This window comes from Emydura macquarii, unplaced genomic scaffold (genome assembly GCF_026122565.2).
Source record: "Emydura macquarii macquarii isolate MOO-44397 ecotype Brisbane River unplaced genomic scaffold, CSIRO-AGI_Emac_v2 contig_1253, whole genome shotgun sequence".
NCBI lineage: Eukaryota > Metazoa > Chordata > Testudines > Chelidae > Emydura > Emydura macquarii.
The window spans coordinates 52951361-52975441 of record NW_027131390.1 but is presented as its reverse complement, the minus strand read 5'-3'; the positions used below and the strand labels follow the sequence as shown (position 1 = coordinate 52975441).

The window sequence follows — 24081 nt, the reverse complement described above, 5'->3', positions numbered from 1 at the left end:
TTTTTTTTTAAAGCCCACTGGCTCATAACCCAGGGTAACCAAAAAGATCCCATGGTCAATATTGGGAGTGGACTTACTTTTTACAACTCTGCCTCCACAGATTGTTGGTGAGCAATTTTTACCATAATTTTTTTGTTAACAAATCAGGTTTTACTATGCTAGAAACATATTGTATTTATTTATGTTTATATGCATTAAACAAAGATTTTTTTTGGCTGTTTTAACAAATGAGTTAGTACTTTCATATTCCCAGATATGGCCCAATCCATTTTATGCTGAAGTGTAGCTAGATCGAGGATTAGCATCTTAGTGCATTTTTGTTTTTTAATTTTATTTGTTTTTTATATAATAGCCAAGTGGTGGTGTTTAACCGTTGTCACATGTTTCATTTGGCTTTTAAGTTTTTTAAACCTATTTGGACTAAGTCTACATTGGTATATATTTGTTTGTATAAGACTATTTTGCAATTAAGATAGTGAGCTCAACTTCTTGTTAATTACTTTTAAATTTACAGTATTCAGAATTCTAGTTTTAGTACCAATTTTGCCCAATACGGTGTTAGTTAGGTTATGCCTTGTTCGTGCATGGAGGTACTGGTGTGTTTTTGTTTATGCCAAAAAAATAGGAAGAGAATAAGGTGTACATTTGGTTGTTTTGTTTTGTTTTGTTTTTACACTCACACCTTCTGGTGGTTTTTTTGCAATTGTTAGGATTTTTGGCGTTTAAATAGGTTATTTTAGTTTTTTAGATGCTTTAAGGGCTTCTATTTAATAGCTTGCTGAAATGTTTAGAGGTTTTTAGGGTGTTTTAGGAGGCATTTCCCATAGGACTCTATTAGCAAAATTAACCAGCATTTTTAATTTTGTAAAGATATTTATTTTTAGGACTTTTTAAAAAAAGTATTGAATTAAATTGCCTCTTTTTTGGCATATTGTGCTTGTAAAATCTGAGCCACCAAGTACAATATTTGCAATGGAGCTGCCTTAATCAGTGCTTTGTCAAAAACTTTTTGCATTTAAAGTGTATCCAAAGTTTCTTTTATTAAAAACTCAGAAACACAGAAGTGCAAGTGTGTGTAGGGGGGGAAGCAACAAATTAGCCCTGTAAGATCATTTGAAGGTATAAGCTAATAGCAATAATATTCCTTAACAGTTTAATTAGGGATTCACAATGGTAATGATTAGCAGGTGCTCTGCTCTGCTCCAGGGTCAGTCTTTTTCCTTTTAATTTTATTTTTAGACTGAAATTTTTTTTTTTTTAAGGTTTTTGTTTTGTTTTGTTTTATTTCTCCTCTCAGAGCGTTTTTTGGAGGGAGTTCAATTGGTTATGTACCCCTGTGGAAGATGCCTTTCAATGTTCTATTTCTTTATTGGCCTGATCCAATTTTTTATTTAGGGAGGCTATTAACTCTTGAACTGCTGCAGATCAGAGGTAACCACTGTTACATGCTTCCCATAAAAGCCAAATTGCTGCAGATTCCCTCCTGCTGGAGCTGGAAGGGTTGTATACTGCTAAATACTGTGCCAATTTATCCTCTAAATCATATATTGTATGGACATCAGCTAGGACTTGTTCTGTCCAGAGGTTGTATCCAAATTTCTGTAACATATGGGAAAAAGGAATGTCTTCTTTGACAAAGGGTAGGGAAGGTGGCAGGTTAAGGTCTTCCCCTGAGGGAAAGGAGTTTTTAATTTGCTTTCTTCTAAACATATTGTATTTGCCAAAGCTTTGGTACAGTACAAGCTCCTATACCAGGAAGATGGCAAAAGAAGGGGGGGTATATCACAGTGAAACCCTCTGCGTGAAGGGTTGTCAAGAAAAATTTTCCTGCAGATTCCCTGGGTTTCAGTGTGTAAACAGCATGCAGTGCGAACTCCTAACATGCTGGCAGCATAGGTTCATACACTCCGCACGCAGTGCAAGCTCCTAACGTGCGAGTGGGGACCTGCTTACTTCAAAACTCAACACGCAGTGCGGACTCCTAGCCTGTGAGTACTTAAAACACAGTGTGAGCTCCTAACCTGTGAGTGGCAGTGACTGTCACATAGTACGAGCTCCTTCGTGTGGTGACTGCAAATATTGCCACAGGTACAATGCCCTGCCTGTGGCAATTTTTCAAAACGAGGTACCTTTCTTTAATTGTGTGCACACCAGATTCACAATAACCAAGATGTATGCCAATATTCCCCCTTTCACAATTCTCCACCAAAATGTTATACTTATAAAATAAACAGCAGGATTTTATTCAGGGGGACAAGGCAATACGCCACGTTTATTGTGAATACAAAGATCTTTTTAAAAGCAATTGTTTGCACACTCGTGCACACACATGCGTGCGCACACACACACAGTTCTACAAAGATGAAGTATAGTTATCAGCCTTAGTTGCTCCTGTTATCCCACTGGCCAGATGACTGAGACATGAGGGAGGGAGCAGGGGTCTGTTGGTGCACATCGATGCTCTTGGAGGATGATTGTAGAACTAAATCTAAAGTTCTTCTTCTTTTTTTTTTTAAATAGGGGTAAGCTTTTATGCCATTTTATGGGTTTTGTTTTGTTATGCTGCGTTTGCGTCTTGGTGTGATTATTAATCACCCATATTTTGCAAGCATGACCATTGCTGTTATTTATTACAGTTTATTTTGTTTTTGTTTTTTCAGGTGGATTTTAGGGTTATTAGGGTGGGCATTTTTTGGCCATTCAAGTTGTAAAAGTTGCTATTTTTATTTTTTTTAAACATTTGAGGTTGTTGCTTTTTTGTTATTTTTTGGTTTTATATATATATACATTATTTATTAATATTTATTTAAAACTTGTAACTGGAAGATGCAAGTGTTTTTTTAGAAACAATAATTTTTTTTTATTTAAAACATTTATTATTACAAAACACTTTTATTTAACATTGAATTTTTTTGTTTTAGAACATTTGCTGATGTTACTTTAAATAGTGATTTTAAAACATGTATTTTAACAATAGCAACAGTTTTACAGGATAATTTTTGGTAACTTTACAAACATAATAATTAATGACTAGATGTTAGTTTTGGATAACTTATTAATAGTGAACAGATTACCCTCCATACCCAAAATGCAAAGCCTCACAGAAACTGCTGTGGTGGTTTATCACGTACCAAAAGACTAAGGGTATTCACATAGAATCAATATAACAGAATCAAGCTTTGGGCCTACAAGGTGTTGTCACGTTGAGTGTCACGATGCCTAACTTTTAGGTGCCTCAAACATCCCAGGAACACACTGACATTCACAAAGCCTGAGTTAGGCACCCAGGCTCTTGCAGCACAGGCATAGCCAGGCAGGAATATTACAGCTGGTCTGACCATCCTCCTGACACTTCACCCAGGGGTCAGGTGTGGTTTCTGCCAAAAGCTAAGATTGTCATGGTGTTGATGTTTGGCGAGATGCTTGTATGGGAAATATTTTTAGAGATATAGAATATTATGTTCCAAAGCTGTTGGAGATGAAGCATGTCACCTGAGGCAGGTCGGGTCTCAGATAACTCACTCAAAAGTGATCACCAGATGCAGGTCTGAGCATTTTCAAAGACAAAAGAACCCCAAGAAAAGACCCAGAATGGGGGAACCTCAGGGCTGAGCTGAAGTTAATGAAACTCCTTGATTATGAAAAGAAACAAAGTCTGGGGCTTTATAAGAGAAGATGAAAGGACACAAGATGTTCTCCATTATAGAGGAGATACTCTGCCAGCGCAAGTGTCTCATGAAAAGTGGATCTCAGCTCCCTGGACTGGACAAGTGCTGTAAGGATTGACCATAGGGCAAGAAACATCTCATTGGCCAGGAAAGTACCTTGTTAATAAGTATAGGCTATAGATTGTTTTATATTTTTATTTTACCTGCAACCTTATGTTTCCAAATCTTTTACTAGTTTTTATTTGAATCTTTAACTCAAGCTTTGTTAAATAAATTCCTATTTGGTCTCACTATCAACATGTCTAAGTGCCTTGTGCTAAAGAGAGTGTTGAACTGAAGTGAAGCCAGTAAACTAGTGCACTACTTCCACAGAGGCAGTGGACTGGAACACTGAAGGTTTCAGAAGACAAGGTACTGGGCACTTGACTGTAACTTGACTGCTAGCCTGCAGAGGGAAAGAGCAGAACACTTGTGCTGCCATGTGGAGTTGGGAAGATATCCCTCAGTGGACACAGACAAGACTCTTTCATGCTGTAAGCAGGTGGTAGTGATTCACCCTGGACACCTTGGGTAACCCCCAAAAAGCATCACAGCTCCCCTACAATGAATGCGGAGAGATAGGTGCCATAGACTGTAATTCACCAAAGCCACCTAAGCGGAGAGAACCCTACGTCAGACTGTCCCATAGCCCAGCAAGACTCAGACTGAGGCTTGGGAGCCACAAGTGGCTCTTTGCCGTACATGATATTAAAACACTGTGATTTAATTATTAACCAATCTAAGTTATTATCCAATCAGGATGTTTTTACTATGTTATTAACCAACTGTAGAATATTTGGAAAGTCATTCTGCTGTGAGAATATATATAATAGTAAACGAAACAATGAATTCACACAACTGTGGCTTTTTTGGGTAATACTGATCTCTAAATTCAGCTCCTGAACCCCTGAGATCTGAGTATCACTGCCATGGCCCAGTAATTAGGGCACTCAGCAGAGAGATGGTAGATCTCTGTTCAAATCCTCTCTCTCCCTCAGTCAAAGGAGGGGGGTAAACGGAGAGTCTCCCACATCCCAGGTGCGTGCCCTAATCATTGGGCTAAAAGAGAGAGAAGGCTTCCTTTTCTCTCTCCCACTTTCACAGCTGTCTTGAGGAAAATTGCCTGCAGGGCCCAATCCAGTAGACAGCCTCTGGAAATGCCCGCCAGATGAGGCCACACATATGACTTAGGTGGCCAAGGCCTACTTGCCCTGTGTTTTTTAATTGTTGTGGGGCTTAGGCCTGGAGGCCTTGAGGGAGGCAGCCCTGGACAGGTTTAAAGGATGAAACATAGGTGCTGAGGGAACTTTTTACTGCAAAAACTTAGGTGCTGACTGAGTTTAGGTGTTACATCATTCAGTGGGGAATTTTTGAATTAAAGTGGTGCTAAAACTGGGACTTAAGTGCCTAAATCCAAGACTTAGACAGTTTTTGTGAATCTAGCCTGAGAGACCAGGAGGCCCACTTGCTTATCCAGGATTTTGATAGCCATCTTCCTGTGAGGAGCTGGATGCTGTAGTTGTCTCTTATAGTGTATACTGCTGGGGTTATGCCCTGATACTGACATGGGGAAGATCTTACTGTGTGCTGGATGATCCTTGGTGGCTCTGGGGCAGGAACCAGAGGGGAAGGCAGGTAAACAGGTACTGGCTCCGACCTGTAGTTCTTTCTGTGGCCTCCTGCCAACATATAGGGCTGTGAAAATTCTTCCAAAAGGTGCTGCTCCTGAAAGATCAAAGTGATACAAGACCTCTAGAGAGGCGAGAGAGAACCCTGTGCAGTAAAGACAGGAAACACCTATATGTTCACAGGGCTACACTTGGCCCTGATGTAACTCTAGTGACTCCACAGCAGGGGTGAATCTGACCTGCAGTGGCTCCACAGCCATTCTGAGGACTGGGGGCGTGTAGGGGGATTCCTTTTCCTCTGCCCCATAGAGATACCTAGCTCATGGCCTAGTGCTTGAGATGTGTACTGGATGAGGGGATCTGCCCCAGCAATACTTGCTTTTCAAGGTGAAGTTACACGACATGACTGGCAACTGGAAACATCCCAAAGCCTGGTCAGCCTCTGCACTGGCACAACTATGGGTGCATTGATTGCCCTTTTGGGCAAAATCTGCTTTTTCCTCACCCCCTCGCCCCCAGCTTGTCTAGGGTTACTCAGTTCCATGATACTCACATGGCTCCAGTAGCAGCTGCCCATACAACAAGTTCCCAAAGAACCTTAGGGAATGATTTGTTTGGCTTGGATGTCCTGGGGCACAAGGGTTGGACCTGCTCCCCCTTTGCCTCCTTCCCCACAAGTAACAGCATTTCCCCCAATAGCTCAGGAATAAGGTAAAAGAGCATTCATGGATTTTGCTTCCCCTTTACATTCCTCTCCAAGCTTAATCACTTCTGATACAGGGACCCCAAGAAAAATGCAGTCCCTGAGCCTCCCAATACCAGCACAGTCTGGTAATAGCTATGGCAATACTATTGTTCATGTGTGATGCACACTCGAGGATACCATTTAAGTATTGAAATCCCCTGCAGCAGTAACCTAGCAGTAGAGGGAAGATCTTACCCTAAGCTTCTGCAGGAGGTCTTTCCTTCGTCTCAGTGCATTCTGCAATGCATCCTCATGTCCATCGTTACTCCCTAAAAGAGGAATCTGATAGTTATCCTTTAAGGAGGCAACAGAATCTAAGAGAAAGAGCTGTTATCGTAGTGGGGTGAACTCCAGAAAATGTGATACTCTATTGTTACAATTTCTTTCCAGGTAAAAAATAAGGTGATTATTTTCTGTTACTTTTCCTGTCCCAAAAATGAGCAGTGATTTTACTATACCCAATACAGCTCCAGCCACAGTCACTGTTCAAAGATAATATCACCTCTCCAAATCTAAACTACTATCAGCTTGCATTATAAAGTCCTATTTTTAACTTCCCTAGGGCACAACTTTGTCTTGGAAGTATAATTTGGACTGATGTTTTGTGGATTTACTCTGAAGGCAAAGGAGAATGTTTCTGCAAAGTCTGTCAAAATGTTTCAAAGTGACCCTGTTTTAAAATGGTGACTTTTGTCTAACGTGCCTCCTTCTAGCTCAGAAATGGCTTCTGAACTGCATGGAAATTTTGAGGGGAGACAAGTCCCCTTTCAAGGCAGATTTTGAACGCTTTTAAAACTCCACATGCTTTCAGACATGCAGGGTAAGTCTCACTGACAGCTACCATTTGTTCTGAAAAGTCTGAATAAGTGCTTTGCCATTAAGACTCAAAGATTCCTTTTAACTTTTTGCTGATGTATTTGAAGTTTATTCATCCTGCTGTCAGCCCATTGAACTTGCATCACAAAATCCAACCTAGAAGGAAACATTACTGGGTGCACATAGATACTCAGTTCATTTTTAATCCGTGTACAGCATAGTGATGAGTGATGTGTATGTGTGGTTTCTGGCTCATGCAACAGGCAGTCTTCATGGTCAGGAATCCTAGCATGCTTAAGAAATTGCCATGATTTAAAACCTAGACACAAGCGTATATTATTGGAGCTAGGAAAGAAGAGAAAAAGTTGATGGATAACAGATACTATGACTGCCCCTATCACTGGTAATGGTTTCCGTAACAAAAGTACAGACTTCTATGATGTTTCACTTATACACTGAGTTCTCATAGACAGGAGTTCCTCTTGGCCCTTACATCACCCCAATGTATTTGTACCACTTGTGCATGTTATCTGACATTCTTTGCATAAATTTCACAGCAACCTGGGGAATATGGATTTTGCTTTCCAATTGTATTTGCTTGTTCCAGCATTGCTTACTCTCGCGGTTTAATAATCTGATTCCATTCCATTTGATTCACAAAGCAGGCCTACGCTGACTTAGCAGGTGGCTGAAGGGTTCTTCCTGCTCAGGAGAATCCTTGGGCAGAACAGAACTATCATAATGGCTCCTTTACACACGCCCCGTCATGACTGCTGGCTTCTGCTACACCAAGCACTGTTCGGAAATAGTTGGGAATCTGGTCCTGTCCATTCTTTTAGATACACACAAATGAAATGGGGGTGGGGGAGAGAGAGGGAGATAAATTCTATCAATCAAAATCAAATGGCTGCATAGTGAACCTGGAGCAACTGGTATTTCATTCCAGCACAGATTTCAAGATGGGTCTCTGCTGACTAATGAATGTCCTCCTCCCATTAAGGGCTGCATCTTCACCCTGCCCCCAGCTCCTGATGGCCTGTGGAACTGAAGGCAGAGTGACTGTCTTGCGTTAGACCGCTGTACCAGATGCCGAGACCAAGGGAAGGCAGCACCGAAAAGAGCCTAATGCCATGTTCTGTCACACTGTTAATATTCCTATCACCCATAACAAACAGAGGGCACTTTCTGACTGCCTCACTGTGTATGGTGAGTGAGAGCAGAGATGCCTCTTCTAGATTTTAAGGCTAGAAGAGACCATTGACCTCTTGTGTAGCACAGGCCAGAGAACATCACTGAGTGATTACTGCATCAAACCATAATCTGCGGTTGAAGTAGAGCATCTTTTATTTCTTACTTGCTGTGGAGAGGGGCGAATCAACGTTCTCCAGGGTCTCACGTTCATTTTCTAGTTTCTGCGGAGAAAGCCATCAGAAGAACTGGTTAAAAGTCAGGGACTGAGGCTCACAAGAACATCTAACCCTGCATGACAAACACACTTTTAGGATACAAGGAATTAAACCGGAGTTGGAGAGAAGGGACATCTCTCACTTCCTGCTAGTCATATTTACTGTTCATCTGCAATAGAAAACTGAATCCCCTACAGAGCTCCTGCTCACATCCTTGGCTGTGGCTGGGAACCCCTGGGCTAGGGTTGGAGGTTGCAGAGGGGTTTGCCTTGGTGATTTGCCTGGTATGCACCAGTCCTATAGTGAAAAGTTAGGGTAATTGGAAGGGGTTGGATGTGCACCTGCTGCCAACAGCCCCAAGGGGTTAATATAAAGTGCAAGGAAGTCTCAGCCCTGTCTCATGCACCAGCTGCAGGGAAGAGTGGTGATATGGAAACTGCTGCATTGCCTCTACCCCACCAGATAATCCCCCTACACAGAGGTGATCCACCCAGGGCCAGGTAAGTGGCCTTACAGACAGCATTGTCCTGATAATGCAAGGGACCAGAAGCAGCTGGATTTTTCTTTTTTTTAAACTTCACTGATTTAGACAAGTTTAAGCCAAGAGTTTAGTGCCTCTAAACTAGACACAGGAAAAAACAAAGAGCTCGAAGGAAATGGGACTGGAGAGTGCTCAGCATGGCACAGGAGCAAGATCTTTTTTGGGACTTTTAAATAAGAAAAAACACTATTCTCCTAAACGTATTGATGTGCAAGAAGGTAGAGACATCTTACCAGCTCACATACAGTGAAAGTTTAAATTAAAGGTGCATTGTTATTTGAGTACAAAGGACAAATACTTTACATATTTCACAAGTGTTGTACCAATGAAGTACAACTGCTAGGGGAAGAGGGTGAGTGAAGCGCTCTCTCTTTCTACAGCTGCAGCTCCTGCCTTCTCCCAGGCTTGCTGTGTTTGCTCCTGGAAACTGGGACCAGGCAATGGGACCATTCTTTGTGAAAGATTCAGCATCCCTTTCCCTTTAGCTGAGGCCTGAAGTGAGCTTTCCAGTCCTCCAGAGGGTTCTCCAGCATACACAGGGAAGAGAAAACTTGACCATCCTAATACTCCTAGGCTAAAAAACAAGAAGAACCTCTGCGTAGACACACACATCTCTCATAAGGAAAAAATGTTGATGGCATCTTTAAACATTACAAAAAAAAAGCAAGAGAATGCACAGGTAAAACAAGTTTTTTCAGTTCCCATTTAATACACAAACATGGGCAGATTGGCTGTCTGCATGGAATGATTAGAAGTGCAGATTCTGTCCTCCTGGCATATCCTGAGGTAAAATATAATCACAGTTTAAAAAATAGTTTACCCCTCCCCGCTCCAGATCTGAATCATGTTACAGAGCTGAATACTAATGGGATAACTTTTCCAAGGGGAAGATCAAATCAAAGCCAACTACCCCACAGAGTTCCTGCATTTAATTTTAGAGGCCCATGGACCCCTCTAGGTCTTTTGCTGCAGTAGGCAAACTAGAAGATGTATGCCCCTCACTGACTGCATCGCAATAGCAATTCCTCAACGTTCTGCTGCTGTAGGCCCTGATCCTGGCAGTTGCTCAGTGTGAGACTGGGGTCTGTTCTGGTCAGATATGAGCCCTAGGCTGAACCATTGGTGCTGCCTTGAACAAGTTGGAGCAGATCCTGGAAAGCTTGGCAATTACAGGCTATTTAGAATGCCATAAACATACAAGAGTGGAAACAGACAGATATTTGTAAAAGTCTATTGATCCCAAAATGTTTAAGTGTAAATCTAGTTTGGTTAAAGAATGAACTTTCCTGCCAATAGGTCACATAATCCCCTCCATGGGAATTACTTGCAGGGGGGACTGGAAAATCTGTGAAGCATCATTCTCAGCGTTTCCCCAACATCATTTCCTCTGGAGTATTAGAGAAATGTAGTGGATTAGTTCCCAGTGCCCACAGATCTTGGAAATCTAGACGACAAGGCTGTCTGCACTTTCTTGCTCTCTCTTGATTCCCCTGCCAGTCAGTGGGTGCCCCCAAGACTAAAAGAGAATTCTACAGCACAGAGGGAGGGATTTACTTCAAGGTTGATGGTGCAAAGGATATGTAGACAGCACCCATCCCTCCAGCCAAATCTCCTCCACTCCCATAAATCTCCAACCCCAAACAGCTTTCACTGATGGCTGCCATAGTGGCCTCAGACAGGATCCCCTGCAGACCTGTGCCTAGAGGATGTGCCAAAGAGGCCAGGTGTGGTAGGGGCAGGGTCACAGCGTACTTCAGAGATTCTGCATGGCACTGCAGCCCATAGGCATTTGGGGATGGGTTGCCTACGTTGCATTGGGGACCATGCTGGGGACCACATTGGACCCCAAAACAATCGATGATCAGGAGGGCACAAAGATGCCTGAAAGCTACCAGAGCCCCCTTGCTGTCCTTGGGATGCAGCTGTTTGTGCTGCTTTGCTGAATGATAGTGACATTGGCATTTTTATTTCATAGACAACTTAAGCTTGAGTTTAGTTAACCAACTATTACTTTTATATTATGGGTAGGTAATCACTTTATCAGTATTTTTTCCCCTTTATTTTGTTTTAAGGTTCCTAGAACATTGATATTATATAATTATTGTATTCTCTGAAAATTATTATAATTATGACACGCTAATGCTGCATGCTGTTCGGCTTCTTGCTACAGGAAAAAGATAGTGACTTGGATGAAGAACCCTTCTTGTATTCTGGGTGTAGTACAATCACAGAATCATAGAAATGTAGGATTGGAAGAGATGTCAATAGTCATTGAGTCCAGTCCCCTGCACTGTGGCAGGGCTAAGTATTATCTAGACCATCCCTGACAGATATTTGTCGTTATTCTTAAAAATCTCCAATTACGGAGATTCCACAACCTCCCTACTTAATTTGTTCCAGTGCTTAACTACCCTTCCAGTTAAGAAGTTTTTCCTTATGTCTAATCTAAAACTCCCTTGCTGCAATTTATGTTCATCACTTCTTGTCCTGTCCCCAATGAATAAAAAGAACAATTTATCACCCTCCTCTTTATAACAACCTTATATGTACTTGAAGATTGTTATTATGTCCCCTGTCAGTCTTCTTTTCTTCAGACTAAACAAACCCTTTTTTTCCCCAATATTTCCTCATAGGTAATGTTTTCTAGAACTTTAATCATTTTTGATGCTCTCTTCTGGACTTTCTCTGATTTGTCCACATCTTTCTCAAAGTGTGGTGCCCAGAACTGGATACAATACTCCAGTTGAGGCCTTATTCATGCTGAGCAGAGTGGACAAATTACTTCTTGTGTCTTGCTTACAACACTCCTGATAATACATCCCAGAATGATGTTCACTTTTCTTGCAACAGTACTACATTGTTGACGCATATTTAGTTTGTGATCCACTATAACCCCCCCGATCCTTTTCTGCAGTACTCCTTCCTAGGCAGTCCTTTCCCATTTTGCATGCGTGCAACAGATTGTTCCTTCCTAAGTAGAGTACTTTGCATTTGTCCGTATTGAACTTTGTCCTATTTATTTCAGACCATTTCCCAGTTTGTCAAGATCATTTTGAATTCTAATCTTGTGCTCCAAAATGCTTGCAATCCCTCCAAGTTGGTGATGTCTGCAAACTTTATAAGTCTACTGACTATCACATTATCTAAATCATTTATGAAGGTATTGAATAGAACCAGATGCAGGACAGCTCTCAGTGGGACCCCACTTGATATGCCCTTTCAGCTTGCCTGCAAACTATTGATAACTACTACTTGAGTACAATTTTCCAACCAGTTGTGCATCCATATTATAGTAGGATTGTTTAAGCAAGGCTATATTTCCCCAGCTTAATGAGAAGGTGTGACACGCTGTACCCCATGTACACCCTTATGGTGTGATTTCTATATCATTCATGTTCATCCTTACAGTGTAACTGTGTATTGTCTGATGCAAAGTATGCCATGTAAGGTGGTTTTGGAATGCTCATGACATACTGAACATTATTGTTACGGTAGCATGTTTCCTGCAATGTCATGCATATGTACAGATATGAAACTCTGCTGTGTCGTATCCCCAAACGTGTATCTTACATGGTTTGCATAGATGCAGACAAACACGAAGCTGTGTTTCCATGCCTAGCAGAGGCATGCATATAGGAACAATGGACTGGCCTAAGCACCTGTGAGCACTTTGGTTCAAGTGGAAGAAATCATGCCCATTGCCAGTCAGGGCCAATCACCTGACCTCAGGGGGTGTTGGGGAGTCTTGTTAAAAGCTGAGGTGTCTTTGTCTCAGGGTCTCCCCTGAAATCCATCTTCTAAGCAACACCAAAGACTGAGAATCTATCCACTGGGGGGGTGAGGGGTGAGAGGGGGAGCCTGGTTGTTAGAGGCATCGCAACCAGCCAGTGTGGTCAGATGAATACAGATTGAAATATTAATCTTAGTTTAGGAGGTGTTATCTTTTAGTTAATTGTGACTAACTTCTTGACACGTTATTAATCATTTGATTTATATTAATCTGTCTTGGATTCGCTTAAAATCTTGCTGTAGTCAATAAACTTATTTTTTTGTTTTATCTAAAACAGTGCATGTGGATTGAGTGTGTACAGAGACCTCACTTAGACTCTGTCTACACTTACCTCCGGGATTCGGCGGCAGTCAAGTAACTCCCGTCGACTTCTCTGCTCCTCTTTTGTGCGCCGTCTTCACTGCACTGCACCGACGGGAACTGCGTTCCCGTCGATGCAGCGCTACGCCACTTGAGAAGGTGGTCTTAGTATGTCAATTTCTGGATTGACTGAGCGGGTCTTCACTGACTGCTCAGTCAATCCAGAGCAATCGATCTGACGGCGGCGACTTTGCTGGCGTCAGTGTAGCTGTAGCCTTCGAATGGCAGAGCTGGTGCATATCAATTTATTTGATAAATTGATGGACAAAAGTAAATGAGCTTGCAGGGTGCAGTGTACAGCACTGAACCCTGCAAGATGGCACTTCCTAGGATTGCATCTGGAACTGGGAGTGTTTGCTGGGGGTCTATCCCATGAGTGGCTGGTCAGAACCGCTCTTTCTCTAGGTCAGGGACTGATTACTCACAGGAGGCTTGGCATAGGCTGACCGAGGAGTTTGTGGTTCACACAGCAAAGCAGGGTAAGTCGGGGCCCAGGAGTGAGGAATTGGGGTGACACAGCTACACACCAGTCCAGATTGCGCGGGGGGGGGGAGGGTGTCACAGAAGGTCATGTGAGACAGTATCAAAAGCTTTACTGAAGTAGAGATAAATCACATCTACTGCTTCTCCCCATCCACAATGCAGGCTGACCTGTCAAGGGAGGATATTAGGTTGGTTTGACATAATTTTCTTGACAAACATACATATCAGGGACCACATGATCCTAAACCCTAATCTAGAAGACTTTTAAGAGCTACTATTTGTGATCCAGGGAATGGGCAGGCATGAGCCCAACCACTGCTAAAGGCCACTCCCCCTGGAGGGGAGGAGTCACTGGACCCAGGACACAACTGATTTCGTGGGACAAAGAATGAAAAAAGAAGCGGGCGTGGAGGTCACAGGGTCAAACAAAGGGAACCAGAATGGGACACCGAGCAGAGAAGCACCCATTGCTCGAAGGCTCTTAAGAGGAAGGTGGTCCCAATCTGCCAACCAGTGACCTGCTAACATTAGCTGCTAAAATAGCAGCTGAACTCTAGCAGAGGACTGCACTCCTGGGATCTGATTGGTGAAACCCTGAGAGTCCTGATTAGTCCCAGCCTCTATTTAACCCAAGCACAGGAACAGGAAGTTGTCCATGCAGTTGGATTCTCCCTGCTTTGGATTGCTTCCCGCTCTTGTGCCTGCTGCTGGTCTCCTGGAAACCTGACCCTGCCTACCTCCTGACACCTGACTCTCGGTTTGCCCTCTGATCTGTCTTGGACTCTGACCACCTGGTATTGGACCTGACTTGATTCCTGCTCTGTCCCCTATGTTGACTGTCTATGTCCTACTGACACCATGTTGACTGTTACTTATCACCTTATTATCTTCTAAGTGCTTACAAATTGCTTGACTATTTGATCTGTTATCTTTCCAGCCACTGAAGTTAAGATGACTAGTCTATAATTCTCTGGTTTGTCCTTATTCACCTTTTTATAGATTGGTATTATATTTGCCCTTTTATAGTCCTCTGGGATCTCTCCCATTCTCCAGGAGTTCTCAATGATAATTGCTAATGGCTCAGAAATCTCTTCAGCCAGTTCCTTAAGTATTCTAGGTTGTATTTCATTAGGTCCTGCTGACTTGAAGACATGTAAATTGTATAAGTGTTTCTTAAATTGATCTTTCCCTATGTTAGCCTACCCCATTTACAGTGATATTCTTTACTTGTCCAGTCACTGCTTTTTTTTGGTGTGTGTGTGAAAATTGAAACAAAAAAGGCATTTAATGCTTTTGCCATTGCTGTTTTTTGTTATTGTCTTTCCCTCCTCATTGAGTAATGGCCCTACACTGTGCTTGTCTTTCTCTTACTTCCAATGTATTTATATTTTTTTTTTGTTTCCCTTTATATCCCTAGCTAGTTTAATTTGGTGTTGAGCCTTGGCCTTTTTAATTTTGTCTCTATATGCTTGTGTTTTTTCATATTCATCCTTATTAATTTGACCTAGTTTCCACTTTTTGTATGAGTTTTGTCTTTTTTGAGTTTCAAGTCACTGAAGATCTGCTGGTTAAGCTGGGATGGTTTTAAATCATACTTCCTATCTTTCTTACATGTTGAGATAGTTTGCTTTTTGTGCCCTTAATACTGTCTCTTTAGAAAGGTGCCAACTCTCCTGAACTCTTTTTTTTTTTTTTTCCCCCCTGCTCAGACTTATTTCCCATGAGATTTAAACCTACCAATTCTCTGACTTTGCTAAAGCTTGCATCTTGGAATCCATTGTCTTTATTCTACTGTTTTCCCTCCCACTATTCTTTAGAATCATGAACTCTGTCACTTCACGCTCACTTTCACCCAAGCTGCCTTCCACCTTCAAATTTTCAACTAGTATTTGTCAGAATCAAATCTAGAACAAACCTTTCCTCTAGTTGCTTTCTCCACTTATTACCAAAAAAAAAAAAAAAAAAAGGTTGCTCCAAGCATTCCAAGAACTTGTTGGATAATCTGTACCCTGCTGTATTTTCCCAACAGATGTCTGTGTAGTCAAAGTGCCCCATCTTCACCAAGTTCTGTGGTTTGTATGATTTTTTTTTAGTTAATATAACTATAATTATAATTTTTTGAAGTTTTACAAAGATAGAAAAATATGAATGCTACCTAGTTATCATCTTACCTTCTCCAGTAGTTTGAGTTTCAGTCGGGTCATGTGATCTACCACAGACAAGTCTGTCATTGAGGCAAACTTCCAGAGCAGTAGCAAGTAATGTGGATTATACAGCTAAACTATGGAAGACAGTTTTTAATTTCAGTTCCTTTTTTCCTTTGGGATCTTCAAAGAAGCATTCCATAAAAAGTCTCCTCAATATGAGTGGGTGACAATAAGAGACAATATTAAAAAAAAATTCCTAGCTCAAATGAATGACTAAAAGCAACACAGATATTCCAAGTACAGTTTTCTTTGCTATTTCTTTCTTATTGCAATCTCTTGTGCAATCTCATGGTCACTGCAGTGTTGCTCAGCTTGAAATTGTCACTCCTTTCTTAATTGTTGCTAGTCTTTACCTCAAAGCGTCACTAAGCCCAGCCCTGTGCGTTGCTAGCATGCTCTTATGAGTAACTCTGAGTTCAGGCCATGTCGCCTGGTTGCTAAGTTTGTAGTGCCTGTCTACAATCTAAACAACTTTATTTCCAGGCTTACTTGACTTATGTACAGTATACTGAACTACCAGCACATCAAGTGGAGACAAAAGCCAAACTAGACAAAACTATTTGGGCTTTCATAACATGAGCCCAGTGTCAGAGGGCCAGCTTGCCATCTTACATGTACGCAATGGTGTTGTAGCTGCATTGGTCCCAGGATATAAGAGACAGGGTGGGTGAGGTCAGATATTTTATTGGATCTACTTCTGGTAGTGAGAGATAGAAGCTTACACAGCTTTTCCTGCTGTCTGCCCTTGAAGAAGTTGGTCCACTGAAAGATATGACCTCACCCACCCTGTCACCCTTACTCATGTTAGTAGGACCTTTTATTCCAGGAGTGGTTCACTGAAAATGTAGCAGAACCTGGCTCAAAGGTTTTATAGGATCTTCTTTCTTTTATGTAGATTTTTTTTTTTCATCCACCACTCTCCAATGGAAAATGTCTTACTGTTTTTAATAAATAAGGAATGAAACTGTAACTTATTCCCCTGGATGGGTACATAGGGTAAGGGACTAGAAGGCCTCACTTACTCCCCTGTGCTAGCTACCTCTCTCACAAATAGGTGGAGCAACAGCCTCCGGGGGGGTGGGAGGGGGCGGTCATATTTCCTGACTAGCATTGAGGGAAAGCAACATGCACCAGTTATAGGCAAAAGATATTACAGTCAGGGAGTGAGAGATGCATCAGGGAACAGAATGAGACGCTCTGCTCCTGGCTAGGGCAACACAACTAAAATTGCCCTTTACTTGGGGCTGGTGGCAAAGCCACAAACTGACTCAATAGTATCACCTTAATTGCTATATGCCCCTGTCTCTTACTAATGTTTGTGAGGAGGAAACCTTGGTATGTTAAAAAACACAAATGGAAAAGCAAGATTCCACAGGGAGGCATTTAATCATTTTGGTGTCAGAAGTAGTGTATTTAAATATTAAAAGAATGGGGAAAAAAAAAGGATACTGTGCTTGCCAACCATATTGACTGCATGTCAACGAGCTATACAGTCAGAGGGAGGTTGGAGGAAAGTGGGCCAAATTCACTGCTGGAAGAAACAAGTGCAGCTCCTTTGAAGTCCACTAAATTAGGCCTGCTTAGGCAAGTTAAGAATACAACCTAGTAAATTAAAAGAGACAAGTCAGATGCTGCACTGTGGGGTTGGAGCCCCGGAGAAGAGGGCGAGAAGGTGGTTGTAACAGAGTGCTGGGCAGTAATCCCTTAGTCAGCCCTCTGTCATGCCAACCCCAGTTGAGAGAGGTAGATTGGAGTTGGCTGGGAACACCTGCACCTGATTAGGGCAAGGGAAACAGCTGTGTGCCTGATTAACCAGGAGCTATAAACAGGCCCAGAGGAAGGAAATGGGAGAAAGAAGATGCTAGGGAGTAGAAGAGAAGCAGAGGCTCTGCTAGCCTAGTGCCTAAGGCAGCTAGCCAAACTACATGTGTTAAGAAGGGGGTGGGACTGCACTCTGTAAATAAATTGCATTGGATTGCTGAACAAGAGGATCTCAGAGTCATTAGTGACCGAAAGAGAGGCTAAAGCGGAAGGGTAGTGGTGGTGAACCCTTAGAGTGGTGTTAAGCCACCTTTGCACCTCCCTAATTCTGGTCCTCCCTGTAGTTGTTGGCATAAGTTAGAGCAGCCTCAGGGGGCTGAACCTGCTCATGTGAGTAAAGTTAAGCATGTGTGTAAGTGGTTGTAGGATCAGGGTCTAAGTGAGGTTGCAATGATTATGCATGCTGTGTATACCAAGTCTGCTGCCCCAGGAGGTGTTGGAGGTCCCCTTCCAGGGCCTACAGATGCATTCAGGGGCACAATCCATGGGTCCCGAAGGAGTGTTCAGGGACCCATAATAGGGACCCCAGAGATTATTCGGGGTCTGGCCCACTGTCTCTAGGGGGTGTTCGGGGCCCATCCATGTCCCCAGAGGCCCACTCTGGTCTCCCCAAGGGTCCACGTGAGGGTGTGTTCAAGTGTCACTCCTGCAGTTTCCAGGATCTGTCCCTGGATCTACAGGCAGTGTACAGGTGGTTGTTCAGGGGTTCCCAGAGAGTCATCAGCAGGCCACATCAAGGTTAAGTGGGGGCGTTCAGAGGCCCATCCTACCATCAACAAAGCAGGACGTTCTCTGCGATGATGTAACCATTGCAAGGACATCCATTGCATGAAATGGTTATCTCAATTTTCTCTGTATGATTCAGTGGGCTTGAGTCTCATTTTACAGCAGTGTAAATCAGGAATAACTATTAATTCATAGTTCTTAAGGCTAGAAGGGACCCTTACATCAACTAATCTGACCTCCTGTATAATACAGGCCATAGAAGTTCAACCACTTCCCCCATATGAAGCCCAATAATGTGACTGTAGGAAGGCGCAGTGGCCTTCCTCTGAGCCTGGCCCCGCGGAAGGGCCACAGGCACCCAATCAGACGCTAGACTCGCCGGCAGCCCAGTCTGCCTGGCAACCAGGCAGCTGGGCCCCAATAGGTCCTGCCGGACGGCCAACCCGGCAGCAGGGGGGTGGAGTCTTAGAGAGGGCGGCAGCTATAAAAAGCGGGCCCTACAGCTCAGAAGGGAGAAGGCTGCCGGCGGAGACAGACGCGCTGCCTCACCGGCTGCGGCAAGGGGCTGAACCACGCCAGACTACTGCCGCAGGTAACTCCCTCCCAGCCTTGCGGCCCCGGCGACCTGCCTCTAAGGCCTGGGTTGGGCCTCCGGGCCCTCTGGACTGGCCGAGGTCTCCAGGCCCAAGGCGCTGGGCCCAGCCTCAGGCCCGCAGCGGCTGGGACGAGCCACCTGAACCAGAGAGCTGGGAGTTCCGCCCAGAAGCTGGTCCGGACCTGGAGGAGCTGCCAGATGCCCAACCCCAGGAGGCGGGATCCGACCTGGAGGAGTTGCCGGAGGCTGAACCGTACCCCCAACCCAACGATCTGGAGGAGCTGCCCCTCGCTGAGGAGCTTCCCAACCTACCCCCCGTCGACGCAGAAGGACTGACCGGCCTACCCTGTGCGGTGTACCCTGACGACCCAGAGGAACAGACGGACATAGGTAACGGGGAACCCGGGGAGGAAGGAGCCCAGGGACAGCCAGAGGCATGGCTGTAATAGGGGTAACGCCCCGTCGGCGTGTTGCGGCAGGAGCCCCACCGACTGAGTGGCAACACCCGTGCCACTGCTAGGGCCCTGGGCTGGGACGCAGTGGAGTTGGGTGGGCCTGCGTCCCCCTCCCCTCCCCCCTGATCCTTGCCAATCCCCAAAAGGGAAATAGCCTCTGCCGCCCGCTAAACTCGAGCCACTGCTCCTTGCTCGCCCGCCCTGCCTGAGGGCCGGGGCGAAAGACTCCTTGCTCGCCCGCCCTGCCTGAGGGCCGGGGCGAAAGACTCCTTGCTCGCCCGCCCTGCCTGAGGGCCGGGGCGAAAGACTCCTTGCTCGCCCGCCCTGCCTGAGGGCCGGGGCGAAAGACTCCTTGCTCGCCCGCCCTGCCTGAGGGCCGGGGCGAAAGACTCCTTGCTCGCCCGCCCTGCCTGAGGGCCGGGGCGAAAGACTCCTTGCTCGCCCGCCCTGCCTGAGGGCCGGGGCGAAAGACTGAAAAACTAACATTCCCCTGTTAAGTAGGAAGGCGCAGTGGTCTTCCGCTGAGCCTGGGCCCGCGGAAGGGCCGCCAGGACTGGACCAGGCAGGAGCCCGTCCTACAGTGACTTAAACATAATTTCCAGAAAGGCACCCAGTTCTGATTTGAAGTCTTGAAGAGAAAGAATCCACCATTTTCCTTGGCAGCTTTGTCCCAGCGGTTAATCGCTTTCGCTGTTAAATTCAAATTAGAAATAAGGTGCAGATTTTTATCTGGCTTTCGCTTCCAGCCACTATACCTTTCTCTGCTAGTTTCAAAAGCCCTTCAGTAGCTATGTTCTCACCCTATGAAGATACTTATACACCGTCATCAACTCATCTTCTTTTTGATAAACTAAACAGATTAAGTGCTAAAAGTCCCTTAGTGTAAGGCAGTATTTCCAGCCTTCAAATAATTTTTGTGGCTATTTTCTGTGCAATCTCTAATTTTTCAACATCCTTTTTAAAATGTGGACACCAGAATAAGTATCGGTATTATAGTGTTGGCCTTGCTAACATATTTTCTTCCTAGATGTATGACTTTGTATTTGGCTTTATTAATACATTTTGTGTGAATGAGCCCAGGTTATCAAATGATCTCAATTGCTTGGATAGTTCTTATTATTTACCACTCAGACAATCTTTATCTACTAATTTTATCAGCAGTGATTTTTATATTTACTTGCAGATCTTTGATTAAAAATATTGAATGACATTGTGTCTAGAACTGATTTTTCCAGAACCACATTACAAACACCCATATTTGATAATGATTCCCCACTGATAACTAATTTTTGAGCTCTTAGTCACTTAGTTATCAATTTAACAAACACTTTATTAATGTTGTACAGTACTAGTTTTTGTTTTAAATTAGACAAACGTAAAACCAAGGAGGATAAGTGGAGGATCAAGCACATTTGTGTCTAAACAGCACCATTATTTTTAATGAAACAATGAGAATTCTGTGGCACCTTAAAGACTAACAAATGTATTTGGGCATAAGCTTTTGTGGGCAATAACCCACTTCGTCAGATGCAGCATTTTTAATAGAACTGTATCTGCACATCCTGACGTAACATATCTCATGCTAGAAGCTGTACCAGAGTGCTACATTCTGAAGCCAAAGGTGGTTTTCCTGTCCATGCTGAGAGCAAAAAGGGTTGCACTAGGTTACCTGGAGTTGAGGTAAACCTCTTGTCCCACGCACCACAACTAACAATGCCATATCATAGTTTGGATGTAGATGAACGGGGCTGTACAGTTGTGTAAGTATTCTACCATGGAAACCTATAGTTACTTGCAAATTGCAATGTCATCGGGGGCATTTGTAGCACACTGGGACTGTGTATCAAAATACTGTTCTCACATTCTCCTGAGTCCCATTTAGCACTTTGTCCACTAAACTATCTCCACTGTAAGCTGACTTAGCTGTGAATCTCTGCATCCTGTCACAGGAAAGTTACAAAAGTACCCTGATTAACTTCTTTGGCACTGGCGGAGAATGTTGTTTTACATTAACCACCCCAAACCCCCCCAATGAGACCTGTTTGTTTAAATTATCACTATATTTGTGTTTTCTTTGCAGCAAATGCATTAATTACAGCTAAGGATTTCTTTCCAGTGGTTTGTCATATGGGGTAATTGTTTAGGTGGTTGCTTGGATTCCCTTTATCTTAAAAACATTAACATGTCATGTTGAATAGTTCATATGTCAACAGTAACAAAAGAGACGAGAAAAATAAATACGCACCTCATACCAAGTGTTTAAGTGGTAAACAACAGGAGCTGCAATGTTTTCTCTTGGTATTCATTCATAGGTCACTGTTTAAATAAACTCTAGCCAGTGGAAACAAAGGTCTAAAATTCTTTCAGATCCACCCCAATAATCCCTCACATGAGGGAGATCACACAGGTGCAACAGAGCGGAATTTGGCTATATATATTTGAGACCTAGGTCTAAATCGTATATAGGAAAGAGAGCACAGAATACTGAATTATTGGGCTAACTCTCATACCCCCACCCCAGGGTATTTGGTGACACTAAACACAAGAAGGAAGAGAGTGACAGGACCTCTTTATTCTCATCCCTGCATCTGCTGTTCTACCTGCCAAAATACGCAGGATTGTCTACCATCACATAAAGGCTCCCATTGACTTCAGTTAGATTACTTCTGTACCTAAGTGCTTTGCCAAATCAGAATCAGAGTGCTATCCATACCAATAGCTCAGTCTTTGTACACAGAATTAATTAAACCTCTTTTAATATTTATTAAATTAATGAATGTTCCTCCACATTTCTGTGCCCTTGGAGATCAGCCCTTAGTTTCATGCAGAAAACACAGTACATAATAAAGCAGAATAACATATTGTTCTGAACAACATGTGGGAGGTGAAAGAGAGGCAGAGAGAAAAGTGACTTGTCCAAGGTCGCATAGCTGGGCAGTGGCAAAGCTGGGAAAAGAAAAGAGGTCTTACAGATACCAGATCTGTGCTCTATATACTAGAGCAGTATTTCACAATCTTTTCAGGCTGGCGGCTCCTGATCTGAAATTAAAAAAACCTCTGATACTTTTACTTATAAGATTAAAAAAATATCAATATATCAATACTAAGCCTGTATAATTGGTCTGTTTTGAGAGGTACAGGGAGCGCCTGAATTTATAATGAACGGGGGGAGCAAGATCTTCTTTGCCTTAGATTGTAATAAAATTTTCAATGCTTTGCAACTCTTATAATGGCATGGAGATGACTCTCCTCCCTCCAAGTCCTGTCTCACCAGACGAGAGACTGCTCTGTCTAGACAGAGCATGCTGCCTCCCAGCCAAGCTCTCCAAGAACACTTGTGTTTCTAAAGCTTTGTTAAAGAACAGTTCTCAGTTGCTAGTTACAAGATGCCTAAAACAGTGAATATGAAAAGGAAGACCATCGTGACACCCCCACCATGTGCTGGGGAAGGGACAGAACAGCTGCATTTTAAAATTAACTGCTTTGTATTAAAATTAAGTTTTGTATATCTACTGTATGCCTATTGTATAAACAGCCCCCAGACTATGCAAAACTAGCTGTAGCAAGCACCCACAACCTGGAATTATGATCATCCTAAAAGAACTTTTTGTTACAAGTAGATACCATGAGGATTCAGCTGTACATTAATCTCTTCTTCTTCTAGCGATCCTTGGAGTATATACTTACAGATATAATGTTGTGCATATATGTACATAGTCTTAAACCTTTTGCTGTAAAAATATCTGTATTAATAAAAGTTCTATTTTTTGAATACCAAGCTTCCCCCCTCAAAAAAAACAAACAAACAAAAAAAACCCCAAAAAACCCACCCCCGATATGTTTACACCACTACAGTGGTGGTGGCCAACACATGCCTCAACAATGCACCCTCACCGCCTAGGCAAGACTGATGGTGGTTGCTTGTGGGGGATGAGCTGGTCCCAATAGGAATGGAGGGCTGCTAGAGCAGGGCAGGTGGAACTTGGGCCTTGAGGGAGCGGGGGAGGGGATGAGGGTCCATAGCACTAGAAGCTCTATCGCTGTGAGATACAGGCCATGAAGGGGATGACAGGACGTGTGGGGAGAGGCACAGCACTAGGAACCTCCTCCCTGTGTAGGGTGAGCACCTGCATTATATACTGGGGGCAGCAGCACTGCCCACCTTAGAGAAGAATACGTAACATGCTAAGGGACAGGGTGTTTCCCTACAATATCACTTTCTTTTTAGGTGGTTTTCCCCTTATTTCCATCCAATGAAGGCAGTCACCCTATGTGGGAAGGCAGCAGGCTTGGTCCTGCTTTCAGCAGGGGGTTGGACTAGATGACCTCCAGTCCTGAGGTCCCTTCCTGGCCAGAAGGGGGTGTGTGTCCATTGAACTAGGAGCCTCCTCGCTGTAGGGCGGGCCCTGAAAGGGGGAGTCCATAGAGGTAGGAGCCCCCTCGCTGTGGGAGCGGGGTGGCAGGGCTGGGAGGGACGCGAAAAAGCTCGACAGCGGTCTCCGAGACAAGACGCATGCGCAGTCCACCGCCCAGACAGTGCCCCTGCCCAACCTACCCAGAAGCACTAGTCGACAGCACCGCTCCCCTAACCCCGCCCCCTAGGCACTATCCCAATTCCTGAGTGGCTCTCTCGGTTTTCCCGGGGCTGAGGCCTCCCACTCGTGATTGGCTACCTACGCCATGGGGGCAGGCCCTAGCCCTATCCTTTTGAACTGACCAGTCAGGCCCGCGGTGGGAGGTGTTTCCTCATTGGCGCTTCCGTTGGCGCGGGCGGGAGGTGCCGGCGGGGAAGAGAATGCCA

The 24081-nt window shown here is 43.8% G+C and overlaps 1 protein-coding gene across 1 annotated transcript in view; it reads right to left on the bottom strand.

The window, feature by feature from the left end:
• Positions 1 to 24081, bottom strand: part of CUNH21orf58 (chromosome unknown C21orf58 homolog) — a 40991-nt gene that overhangs the window by 16565 nt on the left and 345 nt on the right. Inside the window, exons 2-4 of the mRNA XM_067548787.1 lie at positions 8251 to 8308; positions 6276 to 6349; positions 5289 to 5432 (exon numbers count right to left, since the gene is read on the bottom strand). Of these exons, the coding sequence (XP_067404888.1) occupies positions 5289 to 5432; positions 6276 to 6349; positions 8251 to 8308 (276 nt within the window). The remainder of the gene's footprint in view (positions 1 to 5288; positions 5433 to 6275; positions 6350 to 8250; positions 8309 to 24081) is intronic.